Source organism: Aspergillus sydowii (genome assembly GCF_001890705.1).
Source record: "Aspergillus sydowii CBS 593.65 unplaced genomic scaffold ASPSYscaffold_14, whole genome shotgun sequence".
Taxonomy (NCBI): Eukaryota; Fungi; Ascomycota; class Eurotiomycetes; order Eurotiales; family Aspergillaceae; genus Aspergillus; species Aspergillus sydowii.
In genome coordinates this window covers 685018-702002 of record NW_024467872.1, presented here as the reverse complement: position 1 = coordinate 702002, position 16985 = coordinate 685018, and the positions used below count along the sequence as shown (strand labels likewise).

Here is a 16985-nt window from a genome sequence, read left to right as displayed (position 1 = left end):
GGTGGAAAGTAGAAGGGGAATTCTAAAGTATATTAAACACAGTAAAACAAACCAACAACCGCGCCCTTGTGATTGTGCATTACGCCGGGTATACATCGACTTTGTAAGTACTTTGACAGCACCGTTGTCCATGAGATTATATCCAAATCACCCTCAGCCTGCTCCATCGAGACTGGACAGAGAAGGCAAAAGTAAATTCACCATAAGTGATATAAGTTAGAAATAAAGTACGTACCTTGTACCTTGCATTCTGAACGCGTTCCATGGTACTCATTCACACGGATATGACACTAATCGATGCAGAAAATGCGAGGGGATGGGTTGGCTTTGGCCATGGTCGCTGGAGGCCATCGAAGGGGTGACGTGGTGGTCTGACCATGGACTGATGGTAGTGTAGGTAATATGAGTCTTCACTGAAATTTCTGCGCGTGCATGCTTTCTGCGTGCCTTTTCTTCTATTTTTCTGCCTCTTAGTTCTTGCTTATCTTACGTCTTCTCTCTTCCTAACACATCGTCTTAACCAACGGATCTACTGCTCGACACACTTTCACCCTGCATCAGATCGCTTCTCGTTATCTCGGGACCCCAGGTTTACTATATTCGCCTACAAGGACTTTGCTTGCAATACAATCAAGTCAGTCGACCCCAAAGATGGACCGCCCAATTACCACCGAAGAATTTCATCGCACCATAAGCGAAGCCGTGCTCCAAAGGAGCACCAAATATAGCGACGCCTATGCCCTCTCTTTCTACTGGGAACGTGATGATACAAATGCATACCAGGACGTTGGACACTTTCAGTCTATGCTAAGTACCCTTCGGCTCGCCCCAGCTCGAGAGATAGTCCTCAAGGCAGGCGACGTGACACCCGGCTGGACAGTACAAGGAGCATTCACCAAAACATTGAATGCAGCAAAGCAGACCAAGGGCCGCGCTGTTGTTATTGTGCACTATGCAGGACATGGTGCACAGGGGAGCGGTGATGTCTTGAACTTCGTTGAGTGTACCGGCGGTAGAAGATTGAATGCGATGATGTACATGGTTGCACACGTCCTACCCGACGAAGGTTACTACCTCCAAGACCATGACAAAGTGGACGTCTTGTTCGTTTTTGATTGTTGTTATTCCTGGGTGGCATGCCGAGCCCCTGAGACAAGCCAGCGCGTCGTTGAAGTTATTGCAGCAACCAAACAGGAGGACCCGATGGCCTTCTCACCCCCTCGCAACACCATCACAGCCAAGTTAGCCGGAGAGATCAAACACCGAGAACGAAATGGCCATCGGTACGTTGAGTTTGCTGAAGTCATTGCCAGTTTAGCAGCACGCCCAGATGCCGTCAAACCGCCATCACACGGCCTTAGAGCCGGCGTGATGTCTATTTGCCTCCCATTTTCTGGGATTACACCTGTAGAGCCCCAACGAATCCAGCCCGCGATGAGAGCTGTTTTCGGAGTTCACATATCCGAAAACTTGACCGAGGATACCCTCAACAGTTTCGTCTCTTGGATCCGGGCGTTACCCGAGAACGCCTCCATGACGCTTGAGGGGGTTTACCCCACCAGGTCGACTTTGCTAGTTCTGTGTGGCCCATTATCCGTTTGGAATAAGCTTAACGGGGTCTTTGGATATTCGTTCATGGCGAAGGTAACGGGAGGGAATCAGATGAGAAGCCTTGTAGTTTCTCCCAGTGAACCGGGAGCTAGCGGCCTTTTCAAGGAGAATATCCCCCCGCGACGTGACCCACCGACTGGCAAGTAGGCCATCTAAGCTGATCTTGCTCGGAAATTCTAAGGGTTTGACGCAAACGAACCTCGGTTATTGTGGTTTGGGCTGTTCCAATGTTGCTTCGTGAGCGGCCGGCCATAATGGCCCGGCGAAACGAAAATGGCCAGCAAACAACATTGAGATCTCTTTGGCGAAGGGCATAAGACAAGGAAAAAGTACTATTCATTTTTGTAGAAATTTAAAGAGCCAATGCGGGGTCCTGTAGCATTTGAACTGAAATAGCCCTAAATACATTCAGCAGAACCTTAAACATGCCCTACACCAAACCCAGTACTATGGGAGCAACCCCCCAGCCCTATATTACACACTTCAGTGATAGTCTTCAAAGAATATCACGTATCTACGCACACTTGAGTGCCAGGACTGCAATTCTTCAAGCTGCTTCCTTTTTTGATTCTATCCTAGCCTCTTTTGAAAGTGCTGGGACATGAGCTCCCCAGCAAAAACAATTCTTCCTTAAACTCCCATCTCACTCTCCTCATCTCACGTTCTCTTTCTTCCCTCATCATTCTTCCTTTATTTACCATACCCATCATCCAGTAATTAGACCTTGATACCCTCTCGAACAAAATGTCGACAGAAATTAGTGACCCTCGCGGCAATGTCATTCTCCGAACCGACGATGTTTCATTCCAGGTCTGTGCGACAGTCCTGGCAAACGCATCGCCAGTTTTTCGTGCGATGTTTAGCCACGGTTGGAAGGAAGATTCGGCTGTTCGAAATGCAGATCCCGATAGTCCGGCTACTATCGAGTTTCCAGGGGACGACCCAGATGTGCTGCGCATTTTTATCCGCACGGCACACGATCAGATCGTTAAAGTGCCCCGGGAGCCCGAGGGCGACTTGCTTGACCGTCTGGTGGCGTTTGTTGATAAGTATGACTGTGCGCTGTCAATGAGGAACTACGGAGAGATCCTCATTTATCGCGTGCTCCATACGAATCCCTGGATGGAAGACTTGTGGCTATTACTCCAATACGCCTACGTCCTGAAATCCGAAACCCTCTTCCATGACATCTCACAACAACTGGCAGTCAGACTACCAGGCGGGCCCAAGAACTGGCACTCTGCAGTAGATAATATAGGGCCAGCTGTACCTGTCGAAGGGATCATAGGTTTGTAATATGATATCTTCGATTTTCTTGGTTTCCATGCTAATTCAGTGCACTGCCAGACAAGCTCGATGCCTTGTGTGAGTCGAACATGGACGCTATCGAAACGACCCTGATGGAACCCGAGGCGATTGAGAGGGGTTGTACCTGCGTCCCCAGGACAAGCATTGGTGGTGACTATGTGGTCCAGCTGGCGGAGCTCGATATCTTCCCGTACACCCCTTTCAGCGACTTCTGGCATATAAGCCCTCTGGAAATCATACAGAGGGCACACCAACTGCCTCCTGCTGAGGACGTATCCTACACCGGGGGGTGCCGCAACTGTTACATACTTTCTGAGCTTTTGGCGCAAGGTAGAGTGGCTGCGAGGCTGGGCCGAGCTGTCTCAAAGGGGTTGTGTTTAGCTTGCGTGAGCCCGGACCCTTGCGACAAGCACCCAGCAGCGTGATGGATCAGTGGGAATCTGGCTTTCGGAGGTTTTGGATCAAAGTACTTCAAAATTCATCTAGTATCGTGAACCTTCAACCGCAGATTTGATGTGCAATGTAGTTGTTATGCAAACTCACAAAGGATACTCACGCCGTCCCTGAACCAGCGGGGTATTCGTGAACTGAACGAAATTCTTTATCGTCACTTTGCCAGCTAAAGGAAACACCAAAAGAAGTAGATCTCGCTTAGCTAGGTGCCTGTTTAGCTACAAACGGGGCCTCATGGCCGGCCTATAAATGCCACCATCCAGGCGACTGTGATGCCCTCATCAAAACTGCCAAAATGAACACAACCTCCTTAACCTTCACCCAGATGAATGACAGCACCTACAAGCAAGATGGCGATGTCCGCATGCATTGCCAGGGTAACAGGTTCGTCGTCTCCTCAGAGACTCTATCTCTCGCCTCGCCCATGTTCGCCTTCATGCTCGACCCCTTCCTAAGTGAACTCCGTTTCGACACTGACGGGAAGTTCGTCGTCGACCTGGACGAATATGACCCTCTTGCCGTCAGAATCTTTTGCAACGTAATCCACAACTACGAACGTCAGGTAGATGAAGTCCCCGCGCCCGATACCCTGTTCCATCTGTCCCTCTTCATCGACAAGTACAAGTGCCACCAAATATTTCTGTACCACGCCGTCTCGTGGCTCCGGGGCTCCTTGAATCGCCGCTCGGACAATGATCTATGGTACATGCTGCATTTTGCATACGTGATGGACTTGGAAGACAGGTTCTCTAAGATTGCCAGCCAGCTTGTCTGCGTGCACAAGCCCACGAATACTTACACGGGCTGGCCGTTTCCCAACGGCCCTGGGATCATGCCGAAATCTGTACCAGGTCTGCTTTTTGCTCTGTCTTCCTATATACATCTTAACCGTCCCCAAACTAACGCCCCATGCGGCACTCTCCCAGACTCTTTGCAAACAATGCAGAACCGCCTGCATATCGATGTGCGTAAAACGATTATCGGCGCGTTGCGAGAGTGCGAGACCGCGACGCGGAAGCGGAAACGGGACGAGATATCGCAGGTTGGTGAGACGATGAAGTCGCAGCTGAAGGAAACCCTGCAGCAGCCAGCATCGTTGGGGTTTCAGCAGAAGAGCTACAATGATATCTGCGATGCCGCCAAAGATCTACCGATTGATGTTATCAGGGTGACACAGTTGGATACTAAGCTGAGGAGCTGCCGGAACGGTATAAAGGGGCTTTCGTTATATGGTTTGAAGGATAATCCTACTTTGCTATCTTGAACTCCGTTGTGGTAGGCCGGTTGATATTGTTGTTGGTTTTATTTGTATCTACACTTACTAGCTAGAGCTGACGGCAATGATATTCTATTTCTGCTTTCCGGTCCCATCTCTATATCTCACACAAGGGACGCCTCGTCAGCGACAGTTTCCTGGATATACTGTTCCAACTTGCCCTTCGTTGGCTCCCAACCCAAAAGCTTCCGAGATCGCAAAGCCCGACCCTGACCATTCGAGCCCAGGAACACCGCACCGCCATTAATCACCGAGTTGGACTCTTCTAGGCTGATTGAGCGAGCTTCACTGGACGGAATATACCCGAGACTGTGCGCCGCCTTGGCCACCTGCTCTCCGATATCCTTGAACGCCTAAACAGTATCACAGTCAGCAGGTAAGCACTCCCTGTCGTCGCCATTTCGACATACCTCGAACCCATTCTCTGCAAAGAACAGTCCGTTCTCGTTCCACACTGCCGCTGGGGAATTTGTAACACCCGCCTCAACAAGCTTCACGAACAGCTGTCCAAGGTCCGCAATATGGATCGCTCCCCATCGACTCAACCCTTTACCAAGGTAGACGCCAGACTTCTGCTTCAGCGTCGCCCTGGAGATAGCAGGAATCTGAACACTACGTCTGTTAACCGGTCCCTCGCCCCGTCCAAAGATAATAGGCGGGAAGATAATCGCCGTCTTGGGACCATTATCACCGGGATCAAGGATGAAGTTATCCACAACTCGGCGGTTCCTGTAATCGCGGATTATTTTCCGAACGTCGCCGATATTGTCTAGGTCGTCGAAGATTTTATCTGAGGGCTCGCCGTATGTGTTGGAATCGATTTCGGGGCCGGCGAGGACGCTGGCGCCTGTGACTTGGATGTAGTATGCTGTTGGGTCTATTAGGGACTGCTCCGGCGTGGGTGAGGGCCGGAAGGAAAGGCTAACTTACCATCCTGGCGTCCATCGAGAGCCCTCAAAATGGCCTTCACACTTTCGAGGTGCTTGTTGCTAGCGGCATCTGTGCCTCACTGTCAGCGATCAGACGTCCTACTTTGGCTTTCTACTGGCGCACTCACGAACGACGACATTGGCCTTTTTGGCCTCGCTTTCGATGAGATCAACTTGGTCCAAGTCTCCAATGACAATGCAGGTTTTGGGATATGCTTTCGTCACAGCTGCCGCTTTCGTCTCATCCCTGACTAAGGCTGTAACTTCATAGTCGGGGTGAGTTGTTGATAGGGTGTGGAGGACTTGGCCTCCGATGTAGCCGGTTGCGCCAGTTCTAACGAATTAACTGGTGGTCAACTATAATTTAGCCGATTCATCACTTACAGGAATATTTGAGGCATTTCGACAATTGTAGGAGTGTGATGGTGGATTGCGAGAGCTTACAGCGGCGGGGTTCTTATAGCATCCCCGCCAACAACCGAATCAGGAAGGCCATCCCGTGGAGGAAGGTAATGGAGACTGTGGCATATTGCATCATTTCGCGAAAGGGCTAATATTTCATCTTACAGGAATTGTTTTCTTTGATTATACTGGGGAAGTACAATCGGCTCTCAGCCACGAGGCATCTCCTGCTTGTTGTATCCGCACTCCGTCGCATCCATGCAGGCGGCAAGACTACAAAATGGATACAGCGCTTCCTCGTCCCAGGTCCATAGTGTGCATATTTCGCACAGTTCGTTATTAAATTCTTGGAGCCCAGCGGAACAACCGGTTCTTCGATCAGACATTAGTATGTATCGGTAATGAAGGTCGCGCCCACGACTTCCAGGGACGCGATATACCCTGCCTCGGAAGCTCTTTCATAGACCTCCCGCCTGGTCGTGATGATCGCCTGAGTCGATTGTGATATTTTTTGGTCCCTCGTTAGCCTCGCCAGCGCGGCGAATTCGTCAAGTGCGAAATGCGGGTTTCCCAGGTATGTCAGTGTGACTGAGCTGTCGACGTGGGTGTTCAGTTTCTGACAGCCGCTCTCCAGTCGCCCAAAAGTACGGGATTCGAGTCAGCTATATAAGCCGATGTTTGTGTTTGTGGACCAATGAGTCCTGACTTGATATGCATAATCATGGATTTTCTCCCTGCGGGGTTCCTCACTTCTTCCTGCCCAACCTCGTTTCCCAAAGTGCCCACGGTCGCCTCCTGCTCTGCGAGGGCTGGCTCGGATCAAAACTGGGCCATTGTAGGTACCATCCATCAAGTCCACCCTCTGCTCGGGACCTCGAGCCGCAATCATGATAGACCCGAGGCAATATACCGTTGGCTGGATCTGCGCTCTAAAAACGGAGTACGTTGCGGCCCGAACCTTCCTCGACGACCGACATCAAGAAGAACTTGAATACGTCTCTCCGAACGACAACAACGACTACACCCTAGGCCGAATGGGCAGGCACAATGTAGTCATTGCCGTGCTACCTCTTGGGGAGTACGGTGTATCCTCTGCGGCGGCGGTCGCCCGAGACATGCTGCACACATTCCCCAATATAAGGTTCGGATTGATGGTCGGTGTCGGTGGTGGTGCGCCCAGTGCTGGGCATGATATCCGTCTGGGAGATGTTGTGGTTAGTTCCGCCCATAATGGCCAGGGAGGAGTGTTTCAGTATGATTTTGGGAAGACCATACAGGAGCAGTCCTTCCAGTACACGGGGTTTCTGAACCAGCCGCCGATGGTTCTGAGGACTGCAGTAGCTGGGCTTGCGGCGACGTATGAGATGGAGGGCCATGGACTGGAGAAGAAGATTGCTGCCGCGCTGGATGGCAACGATAAGCTACAGAGATGCTACAAGCAGCCACCCCGGGACAGTGACATCCTCTATCGGAGCACCGTTGTCCATGATCAGAGCAAGAACGGAAACTGCGCTGCGCTCTGTGGCGGCGGTCCTTCTGTCCGTGTCTCTCGAGATGAACGCGTCAATGACGAACTGGTCATTCATTACGGCCTAATCGCCTCGGCAAATCAATTGATGAAGGACGCCACTATTCGGGACAAACTGTCCAGGGGGAAGGGGGTGCTATGCTTTGAAATGGAAGCTGCGGGTCTCATGAACCATTTCCCATGCCTTGCTGTCCGTGGGATATGTGATTCCTCTAATAGTCATAAGAACAAGGACTGGCAAGGATTTGCAGCCATGGGAGCAGCGGCTTATGCAAAGGCCCTTCTCTGTCGCATTCGACCGAATGAAGTCGAGGCAGAACGGCGAATAGCTGACATACGTGAGCGACCACCAGGGGGGAGCTGTTGTTGGAATTCCAGGCAGGGATTCTCACCATGTTGACTCTTTTTAGTGCAGGACTTCGGCGAGAAAATGGACAGAATGCACGAGGATATCCATGCTGGTTTTGGATCAGCTCAAGAAGGGATGTCAATGCGACCGGACGCATATTGAAACCTGCAGTGCCCGTGCTAACGCCATCCAGATCGAGATGACAGAAAACGGAAACAGATTCTGGATTGGCTCACCCCAATTGACTACGGTCCTCAGCAGAGCGATTACCTCAAAAGAAGACACCCCGGCACAGGACAGTGGCTGATAGACTCCCAGGAATTCGATGGATGGCTCAACGCAAAGGCGCAAACGTTGTTCTGTCCAGGTATACCTGGAGCAGGAAAGACCATCCTTGCATCTGTTGTTATTGAGAGCCTACATCAAAGGTTCTATAACGACCCTAACATCGGTACTGCATATCTTTACTGTGACGTCCGAAGACACCACGAGCAGAAGCTAGACGATTTACTCGCGAGCGTCTTGAAGCAATTTGCTCAAGCGTTGCCAGCGCTACCGGATGTGGTGAAAGATTTGTATAATCGACATAACAACGAGTTGTCTGTGGTCAACAGTTTAAAATCTTTATACGATCCTTCAGCAACCGATGAACAACTCTTCAATCTCCCCCAAAGCCTAGCATATGGGCGATATAAGGGCAGTAAGGCGCGGCCATCAGTCAAGGAACTGACAAAGGTACTAGCTGCCGTAATGGAGCACAACTCAAGGAACTTCATCGTCGTCGATGCGCTGGACGAATGCCCAGTGGCTGATTCCTGTAGGGAACGGCTCTTGTCCGAGCTTTTCGATCTCCAAGGACAGTGCGGTGTCAATTTCCTGGCAACGTCGCGCCCCATCCCGGAAGTCACAAATAGTTTCCAAGACTCCGCTAAATTGGCTATAAAAGCCCGTGAGGAGGACCTAAAGCGATACTTAGAGGGGCACCTGTCGTTGTGGCCACGGCAAGTGGTACGGGATGGAACCCTCAAGGAACAAATAAAAGAGGAGATCGTGACCGCTGCGGACGGCATGTACGTTGAACATATCACTAATTCCACCTTGTTATTGACCGAGCTGATTCACCCTCCAGGTTCCTGCTGGCGCAATTGTATCTGAACTCGCTCAGTGACAAGATGACAGTGAAGGCCATGAAGGAGCTACTTGCTCAATACAGAAGGCATGGGAAAGGACCAAGGGACACGCAGATACAGGAAATACTGGCGGAAGCTTACAAACAGGCGATGGACAGAATCGGTACCCAGGCAGCAGGGTTTTCTAGCCTGGCTAAGCATGCACTATCGTGGATCACCTGTGCAAAAAGGCCCCTGAAGATATCGGAGCTGCGACATGCCCTCGCGGTGGATCTAGGTGCTTCCATAGTTGACGCAGAAAGTCTGCCAGAGACAGATGACATTGTCTCCGTTTGTGGTGGCCTTGTGATAATCGACGAGACGAGTGACATTATTCGCCTCGTTCATCCCACAGCACAAGAGTATCTTGAGAGGTCAATGGGGCTATGGTTCGCTGGCGCGCACACTATGATCGCGAGAAGTTGCATCGGTTATTTGGTGTTCACCGCATCTGAAGCCGCTGCAGCCGATGTCGATTCAAATTCCACGTCAGCCATGGAACGACGAAAGTCGAATGTTTTGTATGGGTATGCTACAGCAAACTGGGGGCATCATGCCCAAGTAGCAGAATCACAGGTGGCTGAGGATGTTATGAACCTACTTAAGAATGAACCCATCGTGTCCAACTGGGGCAGGGACATGATTGCCGCCATGTTCCACTCATCGGACGTAACATACAGCCCTTACATACGGAAGAGCACCAACGCCCTACATCTGTCCGCATGTTACGGACAACTAAGTGTTCTAAGACACCTACTCAAGGACGGTTACTATCCTGATGCCGAGGACTCCTGGCAGCGCACGCCGCTGTCCTATGCAGCCCAGCAGGGCCATGAAGAAGTGGTAAAAGTGTTGTTGGCAACCAAGAACGTTAACCCTGACGCTGGAGACAACGTGGGACGGACCGCGTTATGGTGGGCTACGAGAGGCGGGCACCAAGAAGTGGTCAAATTGCTTCTCGATACGAACAGTGTGCACCCTGACTCGAATCGGGTTGAATGGTTACCTGCAATGACAATCCAAGCATACCTTCCTCTACTTTTGTTGCCCTTGTTTGCCATCGTCGTTGGTGTATTCAAGTGGAAACAGGAGAGTATATTTGCCATCCTGTCCCTGGACATTGTTATAAACACCGTGAAGATGCTAATACTTCGGCCAATGCCTTTGACTCTGCTAACCACGGTGTTGGCCCTCTATACACAAATATCTCTTCGGGACCTTTTTACCGGAAATGCATCGCAGAGGTCTCCGAAGCAAGAGACATCTGCACACAATAATCAGATCGAAAGGCTGGCGTATCCAGCCAGAGCAGACCCCAGTTGTCAAGATGCAGAAGGGCGTTCGCCCCTCTGGTGGGCAGCGGAGAGAGGTCACAAAGGGGTGGTAAACCTACTTTCGTCGGACTCTTTCAACGACGATCTTGAGGATGGGAAGGAGAACACGCCGTCACGGAGAGCACAAGTAAACGAGCACAAACCTTTCGACAAGCTGCTGCAACAAGTTTTGACCGTCGTGGCCGGCACCGCAGTCGCCATTGTGATGGTGGTTCTTGCAGTCATAATAGTCCTGATGTTGCTGGCAATGGTTCTTCTGCCGCTGTGGGCTCTATGGGTGTTGTTGCAAATATCTCTTCTATCTGGGACCTGGACAAACCTGAGGGCAAACACGCGTTCCACCCGCACTGTGGCACGTTATCTGGGATTATTACTCACCATGCATCTGATGCTGTACCTGCATTCACTCCTATCTAATCGTTCAGTTGAGCTGAATCCGGATGTTCCCATGATACTGACATTACCCTGGAGGGTGATTCAGCTTGGTGCTCGGGTGGGATTCATATTGACCCTAAAGCCGGCACTGAAGTTGGGGATACTGGTTATCCTTCTGGTACAGCATTTTTCCAGTCTTCTCAGTCTAGCCTTCAAGCCGGTGGCTATCGTATTATCAACACGGGCCCTCTACGAAGTTTTCAAGGAGACTAAATGGGCTTACTGGCCATCCTCAAAAGCATCGCTTCTGCTGCTATTCTCGCTGCTCCCTATGATGCCATTGCCGCGGATATTCATGATGTGCGTGCTGTTCAGCATCTTAATCGGTTGGGCACAAAGCATGATAGTCCCCAGTTTCAAATTGTTCCTCTTTGGCTCCGTCGCTGTATATGTGAACCAGAGGCTGTCACTGTGTTGCCAACAAGACCTCATATGGAATTCATTCTGGGATACAGCAAGGATCCGGGGAAATATCGCCTTCAAACTGATGCTAAAGATGATACCGGTGATGCTCGGCAATACGTCGTTATCCATAATTCTGTTCCTCAAACTTGGGACAACGGCTTTAATGCTCCGGCCACTCTGGAGAGAGCTCCATGGCAGGGGCAACCCTGCACCCAAGCTAATAATGTGTATACTTATGCCGCTTTCGCTGCCTTTCTGGCTGTTCTGGATGACCAGTATGCCACGCATTCACTTTCGGAAAATTAAGCTTTGGAGATTGATGGACCTCGTTCGGGTTCTGATCGGGGTCCTTTTCTTTTTAATCATGTGGCAGGGACCCGGCTTACTCATAGCACGACTTGATGCGAAACATGAGCAATCTAGTGCAAGGGTAGTGTCGGTATGGATGTCAATAACGAGATGGGCGTCGCAGCATGACCCCATGCTATGGCTTCTATTACCAGAACTCGCATCCGCAGACTTTTGGACGCACATTATCAATGAGGAGCGACAGACTCCGCTATTAATTGCAGCGGCGGAAGGCCATGAGAACATTGTCAAGCTCCTGCTTGCCACGGGCAAAGTCCGGCTGAATTTCAGGGGTCCCAACGGACAAACACCGCTCTCAATAGCAGCCGCCAGCGGCAATACAGATTTGGTGAGGTTGTTACTCCGTCAGGGCGGGGCGGACGTCAATGCAAAAGACTGTCAGGGGGAGACGGCGCTGTCAAAAGCAGCGGCAAATGGCTATACCGCTGTTGTTAGGCTCCTGTTAACTACAGGAAAGGCCGATCCAGATCTAATTGACAATTTCGGACGAACACGACTCTGGAGAGCAGCTGAAATGGGTCACGAATCTGTCCTGCGACTGCTGACCCAGGAGCCACGAGTCGATTGCGATCATGCTGATTCGAGCGGCTGGACTTTGCTATGGAAGATAGCAGCACACCGCAGGAACCCAACCTCATTGGTAACACTACTCAGTGATGTCTATATGAGAAGCAAGGGAAAGCGAAACCCCCTAGCAATAGCGGCAAAAAGGGGGCATGCTAGAGCCGTTCAGCTGCTGCTAGATCAACCGTCCGTTCGTGTGAGCAACAGGGACCACAAGGGCCGTACCCCGTTGATCCACGCAGTACGCCAAGGGCACGAACCGGTGGTCAAGAAGCTGCTTGCGAGGGAAGACCTGGATTTGAACCTTCCAGACGCAGCTCATATGCGAGTGGCGATCTCATACGCAGCAGAGAACGGGCACGAAGCGATAGTAAAGCTGCTCCTCGCGAAAGACAAGATCGATGCAGATGCTCAAGATCGCGGTGGAAGAACACCATTATCACATGCGGCTGCGAAAGGACATACGCCAGTTATCAGGCTTCTCCTAGCTACCAACAAGGTCTACCTGGATCGGAAAGATCGCGAGGGGCGGACACCTCTATCATATGCAGCAGAGTACGGACATGAGGCAGCGGTGGGGCTTCTTCTAGGTGAGACTACAGCGGCTGGGGATCATGATTAGCCTTTCCCAGATCATGAGTATGGTTATCAATGCTCGATACCTATGGGGTGGTTTACCGAATGAAATACCCCTAAAGCGTTTTGCTTACCTCCCAAGCTACCCAGCTGGCCAAGTGGTAGACTTAGCAATTTCTCGTTACTCCCATCTGATGTTTAATAGTTCGTTTGGCGCTGGGTGGAAAAACGGCAAAAATGTAGTCCAATTCCTAACAGGTGTGGGCAAGCTCCGTGCAGTAACTAGAACTCCCAGCCAGTCGGCACCATGTGATGATCAATTGAAGAGTTGAGAAGGTCCGGGTTCCTGTACTGCTGACGCCGATGGGTAAGCTCGTCTGTCTTGGAGTCAACACCGCCATAGAAACTTATCGGCGAATCAGTCCAGAGGATATATCCGGTCGTGACTGATGAGACAAAAAGTATAGGCTCGTTTTGACATTGTATCTCGTTAGCGCCACGCGGGATGAATGTTGGAATGGAGCAGGCATCAGAAATAACGTGGATCAAGACAGGCGGCACCCAGGGCATTGCGTCGTCAAGGCACTTTCGACGGATGCCGACCGAGCTGAAAACTGAATACCAACTCCTCTTCCATGTCAGCCCCAGATTTGGCGAGTCGGGATACAAGTCAGCCACTGGGCTTGGAGCTTCCAGTGGGGAAGGTGATTCCGCGATCCCAAAGCAGAGGGCGTTTCCGCGAAGGAAGGACTTGCCAAAGCTGTCATGGTCTGACACGGGCGCGATAGGCGTTTCGACTCTGAGAATCATCACTCCCCTCACTTCGCAAGCCATCATCAATGCGCAAGTAAAAATGTTGAGATTGGTCCGATGTCTACAGTGGCACCAGTCCTTGCCTCATACGCACTGCAGGAAAGGCCACAGCACCCGCCTATCGCCTCAGGTGAGGTTCTAAAACAGCCCAGGAAGTAGACGAAGGACAAAGGCAGAGATAACATCAATCGTCAACTGTCACTACCAACCATCATCCCAACGCCAGATCACCACGTTGCTCAGTTACCCGGCACCGGAAACCGTCCCGGCCTCGTGAACGATACCGAGTGTCTGAAACCCTCGCGACGCCACAAAATCCAAGCTTCCGCCGACAAGCAGCCAACAACCACCTATCATTTATCGCGGTTGAAGAGAGCCGCGTTTTGTCATCACCCCAATTTGTTATCCCTGACAACCACCAAGACCGGCACCCGTCCCGGTCTCGTTAACGATGCCGAGTGTTTTAAACTCTCGAGACGCCACAAAACTCAATATTCCTGTCGAGCGGCGGTGAGAAACCACGCATCGTTGAACTCTATCTAATAACATAATGCTTTGTTGCCGTCTGGATTCCCATGGGAGACGCGCTGTCAATACCCCATGCGGCGCGCTGGAGCTGTCGTGATAGGCGGGCCCACCGCGAGGGAGTGAGGTATCTGCGCGGTGCGCCTGTTGTATGCGACCGGGCTGCCGGTTATGGATTGTGCCAAAACCTTCACATATATAGGGGGGCCGGGGGGTAAGATGTCTAGACCGACGACGATTGTCTTCGGTGAAGAAGACGCACGTCATGACTGGGTATGACCACAAAGCCCTTTGCTATCAGATAGACATTATTCCGAGGAAAAATGAACAACTTGCCCCTTTCAGGGCCCTTGACTCTGCAGAAGGCATTCACTTCCGTGGGATAACCGGCGGGGATGATAAGCTGTCGCGGTGACATTCCCGGTTCTCTCGGATGCTGCAGCCGTTCAGGAAGGCAACGGCGGGAGAAGGCAGGGGCTTATCAACTTAGTTCGCACGTCCATACAGAGCCTGGCGAATGGAGAGCTGGATGTCGCAGCTGATGTGTCTTGGGCGACCGTGCCATGCATGAGTAGAACGTCATTGACTGGCGCTAATTCATTTTCGTGACAGGAGGAAATCGGCCAGGATGGGAAATTACTACGATCTCCCTCCAATCGGATAAGTGGCTTAGGAGCAGCATGGTCCCATAAGATTATCATGCGCATTTATCGCCTCAGATGCAGCTTTAAGGGCCATTGATATCTCTCTTGTTACAACTTCGGAATGGTGCCTTATCTCGTGGATTAATATCTTATCTGTGACACCCATTCGGGGACTGGGGATGGGCCAGCTGTCGTTGCCGCAATCGACGGACGGGGAAAGCAATCCCTGAACATGGCAGTTGGAAAAAATCTCCATTCCCCGTTCCCCAGGAAAAGGAGGCAACTTAACCAGTAATGAAGGGCATTACTGCGCCCCGAAAGTCTATCTTGCAGTCTGTGATTCGCTGGCAGTGTGGCGGGGCCTCCATATCCGGGGTAGCAGTCTCGGTGGATCTGTCTGGGGTAGTGGGTACTTTTCATTGCCACTGCCAGTAGACTGGCGCGACTATCATGTCTCTCCCAAACAGATACGAGATCGGCGTATATAAACGTCCTTTCAGTCCCCCCATCGCTTCTGTTCAATTCCCGCATTCCATCTGTCTATTATTCTTCTCGCAGTTTCATTTCCCTTCGTTGCGTTCTTGAACATGTCGAAGCCCAAGTATGAGGACGAGTTCGAGGACATTGCGCCTGCTCCCTCTCAGGTGGGCGAGATCCTTGACACCAAGGAAACTCATGAACACGACGCTGTCTTCGGTGGCATAACGGAGGATGGCCCTAACTACCGGAATGTCCGTGTCTTCCGTAATCCCACATGCCCTTAGTGGTCTAACATCAAAAAGGTCGGGTGGATGGGAACCTCAGTCCTCATGATCAAGACTCAGATCGGGCTGGGTGTTTTGTCAATACCAACTGCCTTCAACAAGCTCGGTCTGATACCCGGTGTCATTATTATGTTGACCATTGGGGTCATCACGACCTGGTCCGATTATATCGTCGGTGTCTTCAAAGTCAACCACCGCCATGTGTACGGTATCGACGATGCAGGGGCCATGATCTTCGGACGCGTCGGTCGCGAAGTATTCGGCGCCGCATTCTGTCTTTGTAATACTCCCTCTTCTGGTCTGGTGCGCGTCCAGTATGCATTGGCTAACTGATACCACCCCTAGTCTTCACGTTCGTTTCTGGATCGGCGATGCTTGGTATCTCAATTTCGTTGAATGCACTTTCAGTGCACGGTGCCTGCACTGCCATTTTTGTCGCCATTGCCGCGGTCGTCACGTTCGGCTTGTCAAGCATCCGGACTCTTGGTCGTATTAGCTGGCTGGCATGGATTGGTTCAATCTGCATCATAGTTGCCGGTAAGTACCATAGCATGGTTCTAGGGGTTCGACCGGACTGACCTATTCCATAGTCTTCGTCGTGACTATTGCAGTCGGACTGCAGGGCCGGCCAAGTACAGCACCGAAAGATATCCCATGGGAATCCGACTTTAAACTGTTTGGTAACCCTACTTTCGCCGAGGCCGCCACGGCAATGTCGTCTCTGGTTTTCGCGTACTGCGGAACACCGGCGTTTTTCTCAATTGCTGCTGAAATGCGCGATCCTCGTGAGTTCAACAAGGCTTTAATGGTCTGCCAAAGCATCGTGACCGCCACGTACGTTATTGTTGGTATTATCGTGTACTACTATGCCGGGTCGTATGTTGCTTCTCCCGCCCTGGGTACAGCCGGTCCGCTCGTCAAGAAAGTGGCGTATGGAATCGCTCTTCCAGGACTGTTCGTGACTGCAATCCTGTTGACCCATGTAAGTTATAGCTCTCTGGTCCTTACATCAATGACCTGAAAAAAACTGACTGGTAAAGGTTCCGAGCAAATACATCTTCGTTCGTCTCCTCCGAGGAAGCCGCCATCTCACCTCAAACTCGCCCATCCACTGGTCAGTCTGGCTCGGATGCACCTTCACCGTGACTATAATAGCCTATGTCATCGCCAGCGGCATCCCGGTCTTCGATGATCTCGTCTCGCTAGTCGGAGCTCTTCTCGGCACGTTCATTGCGTTCCACCCGATGGCGTGCATGTGGCTGTACGATAACTGGACGAAGGACGGGTCTGTCCGAACGTGGAAATGGAAGAGCATGGTGTTTTGGTGTGCCTTTGTGCTTATCTCTGGTACTTTCCTCATCATTGCGGGGACGTATGGCTCTGTTACAGCGATTATTGATTCGTATCGCGTGACTGGAGGAAGCGCGGCTTGGTCTTGTGCTGATAACTCGAATTCGACCTAAGGCGGGTTGAAGATATTAGAGTAAATAGCATAGCAGTTAGTGGACTGCAGAATTAAATTTTTTTGACG

The 16985-nt window shown here is 51.2% G+C and overlaps 9 protein-coding genes across 9 annotated transcripts; 5 read left to right on the top strand and 4 right to left on the bottom strand.

Moving 5' to 3' along the window:
• The first annotated feature begins 457 nt into the window (after positions 1-457).
• On the top strand, positions 458-2015 carry ASPSYDRAFT_50331 (uncharacterized protein). The gene has a single exon (XM_040848047.1). It carries the CDS (start codon positions 652-654, stop codon positions 1756-1758), a length of 1107 nt encoding a protein of 368 aa, XP_040698088.1. The 5' UTR covers positions 458-651; the 3' UTR covers positions 1759-2015.
• A 340-nt stretch (positions 2016-2355) lies between these two features.
• Positions 2356-3344, top strand: ASPSYDRAFT_94036 (BTB/POZ domain-containing protein; the record flags this gene model as incomplete). Its single annotated transcript, XM_040852926.1, has 2 exons — positions 2356-2899; positions 2959-3344. The coding sequence occupies 2 exons, from the start codon at positions 2356-2358 to the stop codon at positions 3342-3344; spliced, it is 930 nt and encodes a 309-aa protein (XP_040698087.1).
• Positions 3345-3667: 323 nt separating this feature from the next.
• Positions 3668-4560, top strand: ASPSYDRAFT_1162428 (uncharacterized protein; the record flags this gene model as incomplete). The annotated part of the gene is made up of 2 exons (XM_040840105.1): positions 3668-4418; positions 4550-4560. The coding sequence occupies 2 exons, from the start codon at positions 3668-3670 to the stop codon at positions 4558-4560; spliced, it is 762 nt and encodes a 253-aa protein (XP_040698086.1).
• Positions 4561-4752: 192 nt separating this feature from the next.
• ASPSYDRAFT_94034 (uncharacterized protein) lies at positions 4753-5978 on the bottom strand (the record flags this gene model as incomplete). Its single annotated transcript, XM_040852925.1, has 5 exons — positions 4753-5001; positions 5059-5516; positions 5579-5647; positions 5706-5911; positions 5962-5978. 5 exons carry the CDS (start codon positions 5976-5978, stop codon positions 4753-4755), a joined length of 999 nt encoding a protein of 332 aa, XP_040698085.1.
• A 637-nt stretch (positions 5979-6615) lies between these two features.
• On the top strand, positions 6616-8273 carry ASPSYDRAFT_496852 (uncharacterized protein). The gene has a single exon (XM_040847888.1). It carries the CDS (start codon positions 6867-6869, stop codon positions 7905-7907), a length of 1041 nt encoding a protein of 346 aa, XP_040698084.1. The 5' UTR covers positions 6616-6866; the 3' UTR covers positions 7908-8273.
• On the bottom strand, positions 8179-9403 carry ASPSYDRAFT_496935 (uncharacterized protein). Its single transcript, XM_040847890.1, has 2 exons — positions 9128-9403; positions 8179-8943 (listed from the first exon to the last, which is right to left on the bottom strand). Exon 2 carries the CDS (start codon positions 8924-8926, stop codon positions 8393-8395), a length of 534 nt encoding a protein of 177 aa, XP_040698083.1. The 5' UTR covers positions 8927-8943; positions 9128-9403; the 3' UTR covers positions 8179-8392.
• A 3296-nt stretch (positions 9404-12699) lies between these two features.
• ASPSYDRAFT_50327 (uncharacterized protein) lies at positions 12700-13789 on the bottom strand. The gene is made up of 2 exons (XM_040848046.1): positions 12811-13789; positions 12700-12737 (listed from the first exon to the last, which is right to left on the bottom strand). The coding sequence occupies exon 1, from the start codon at positions 13540-13542 to the stop codon at positions 12991-12993; it is 552 nt and encodes a 183-aa protein (XP_040698082.1). The 5' UTR covers positions 13543-13789; the 3' UTR covers positions 12700-12737; positions 12811-12990.
• Positions 13790-14499: 710 nt separating this feature from the next.
• ASPSYDRAFT_50325 (uncharacterized protein) lies at positions 14500-15259 on the bottom strand. Its single transcript, XM_040848045.1, has one exon. It carries the CDS (start codon positions 15219-15221, stop codon positions 14832-14834), a length of 390 nt encoding a protein of 129 aa, XP_040698081.1. The 5' UTR covers positions 15222-15259; the 3' UTR covers positions 14500-14831.
• An 18-nt stretch (positions 15260-15277) lies between these two features.
• On the top strand, positions 15278-16917 carry ASPSYDRAFT_161130 (uncharacterized protein; the record flags this gene model as incomplete). The annotated part of the gene is made up of 5 exons (XM_040842961.1): positions 15278-15421; positions 15473-15734; positions 15800-15991; positions 16045-16436; positions 16495-16917. 5 exons carry the CDS (start codon positions 15278-15280, stop codon positions 16915-16917), a joined length of 1413 nt encoding a protein of 470 aa, XP_040698080.1.
• Positions 16918-16985: the final 68 nt, after the last annotated feature.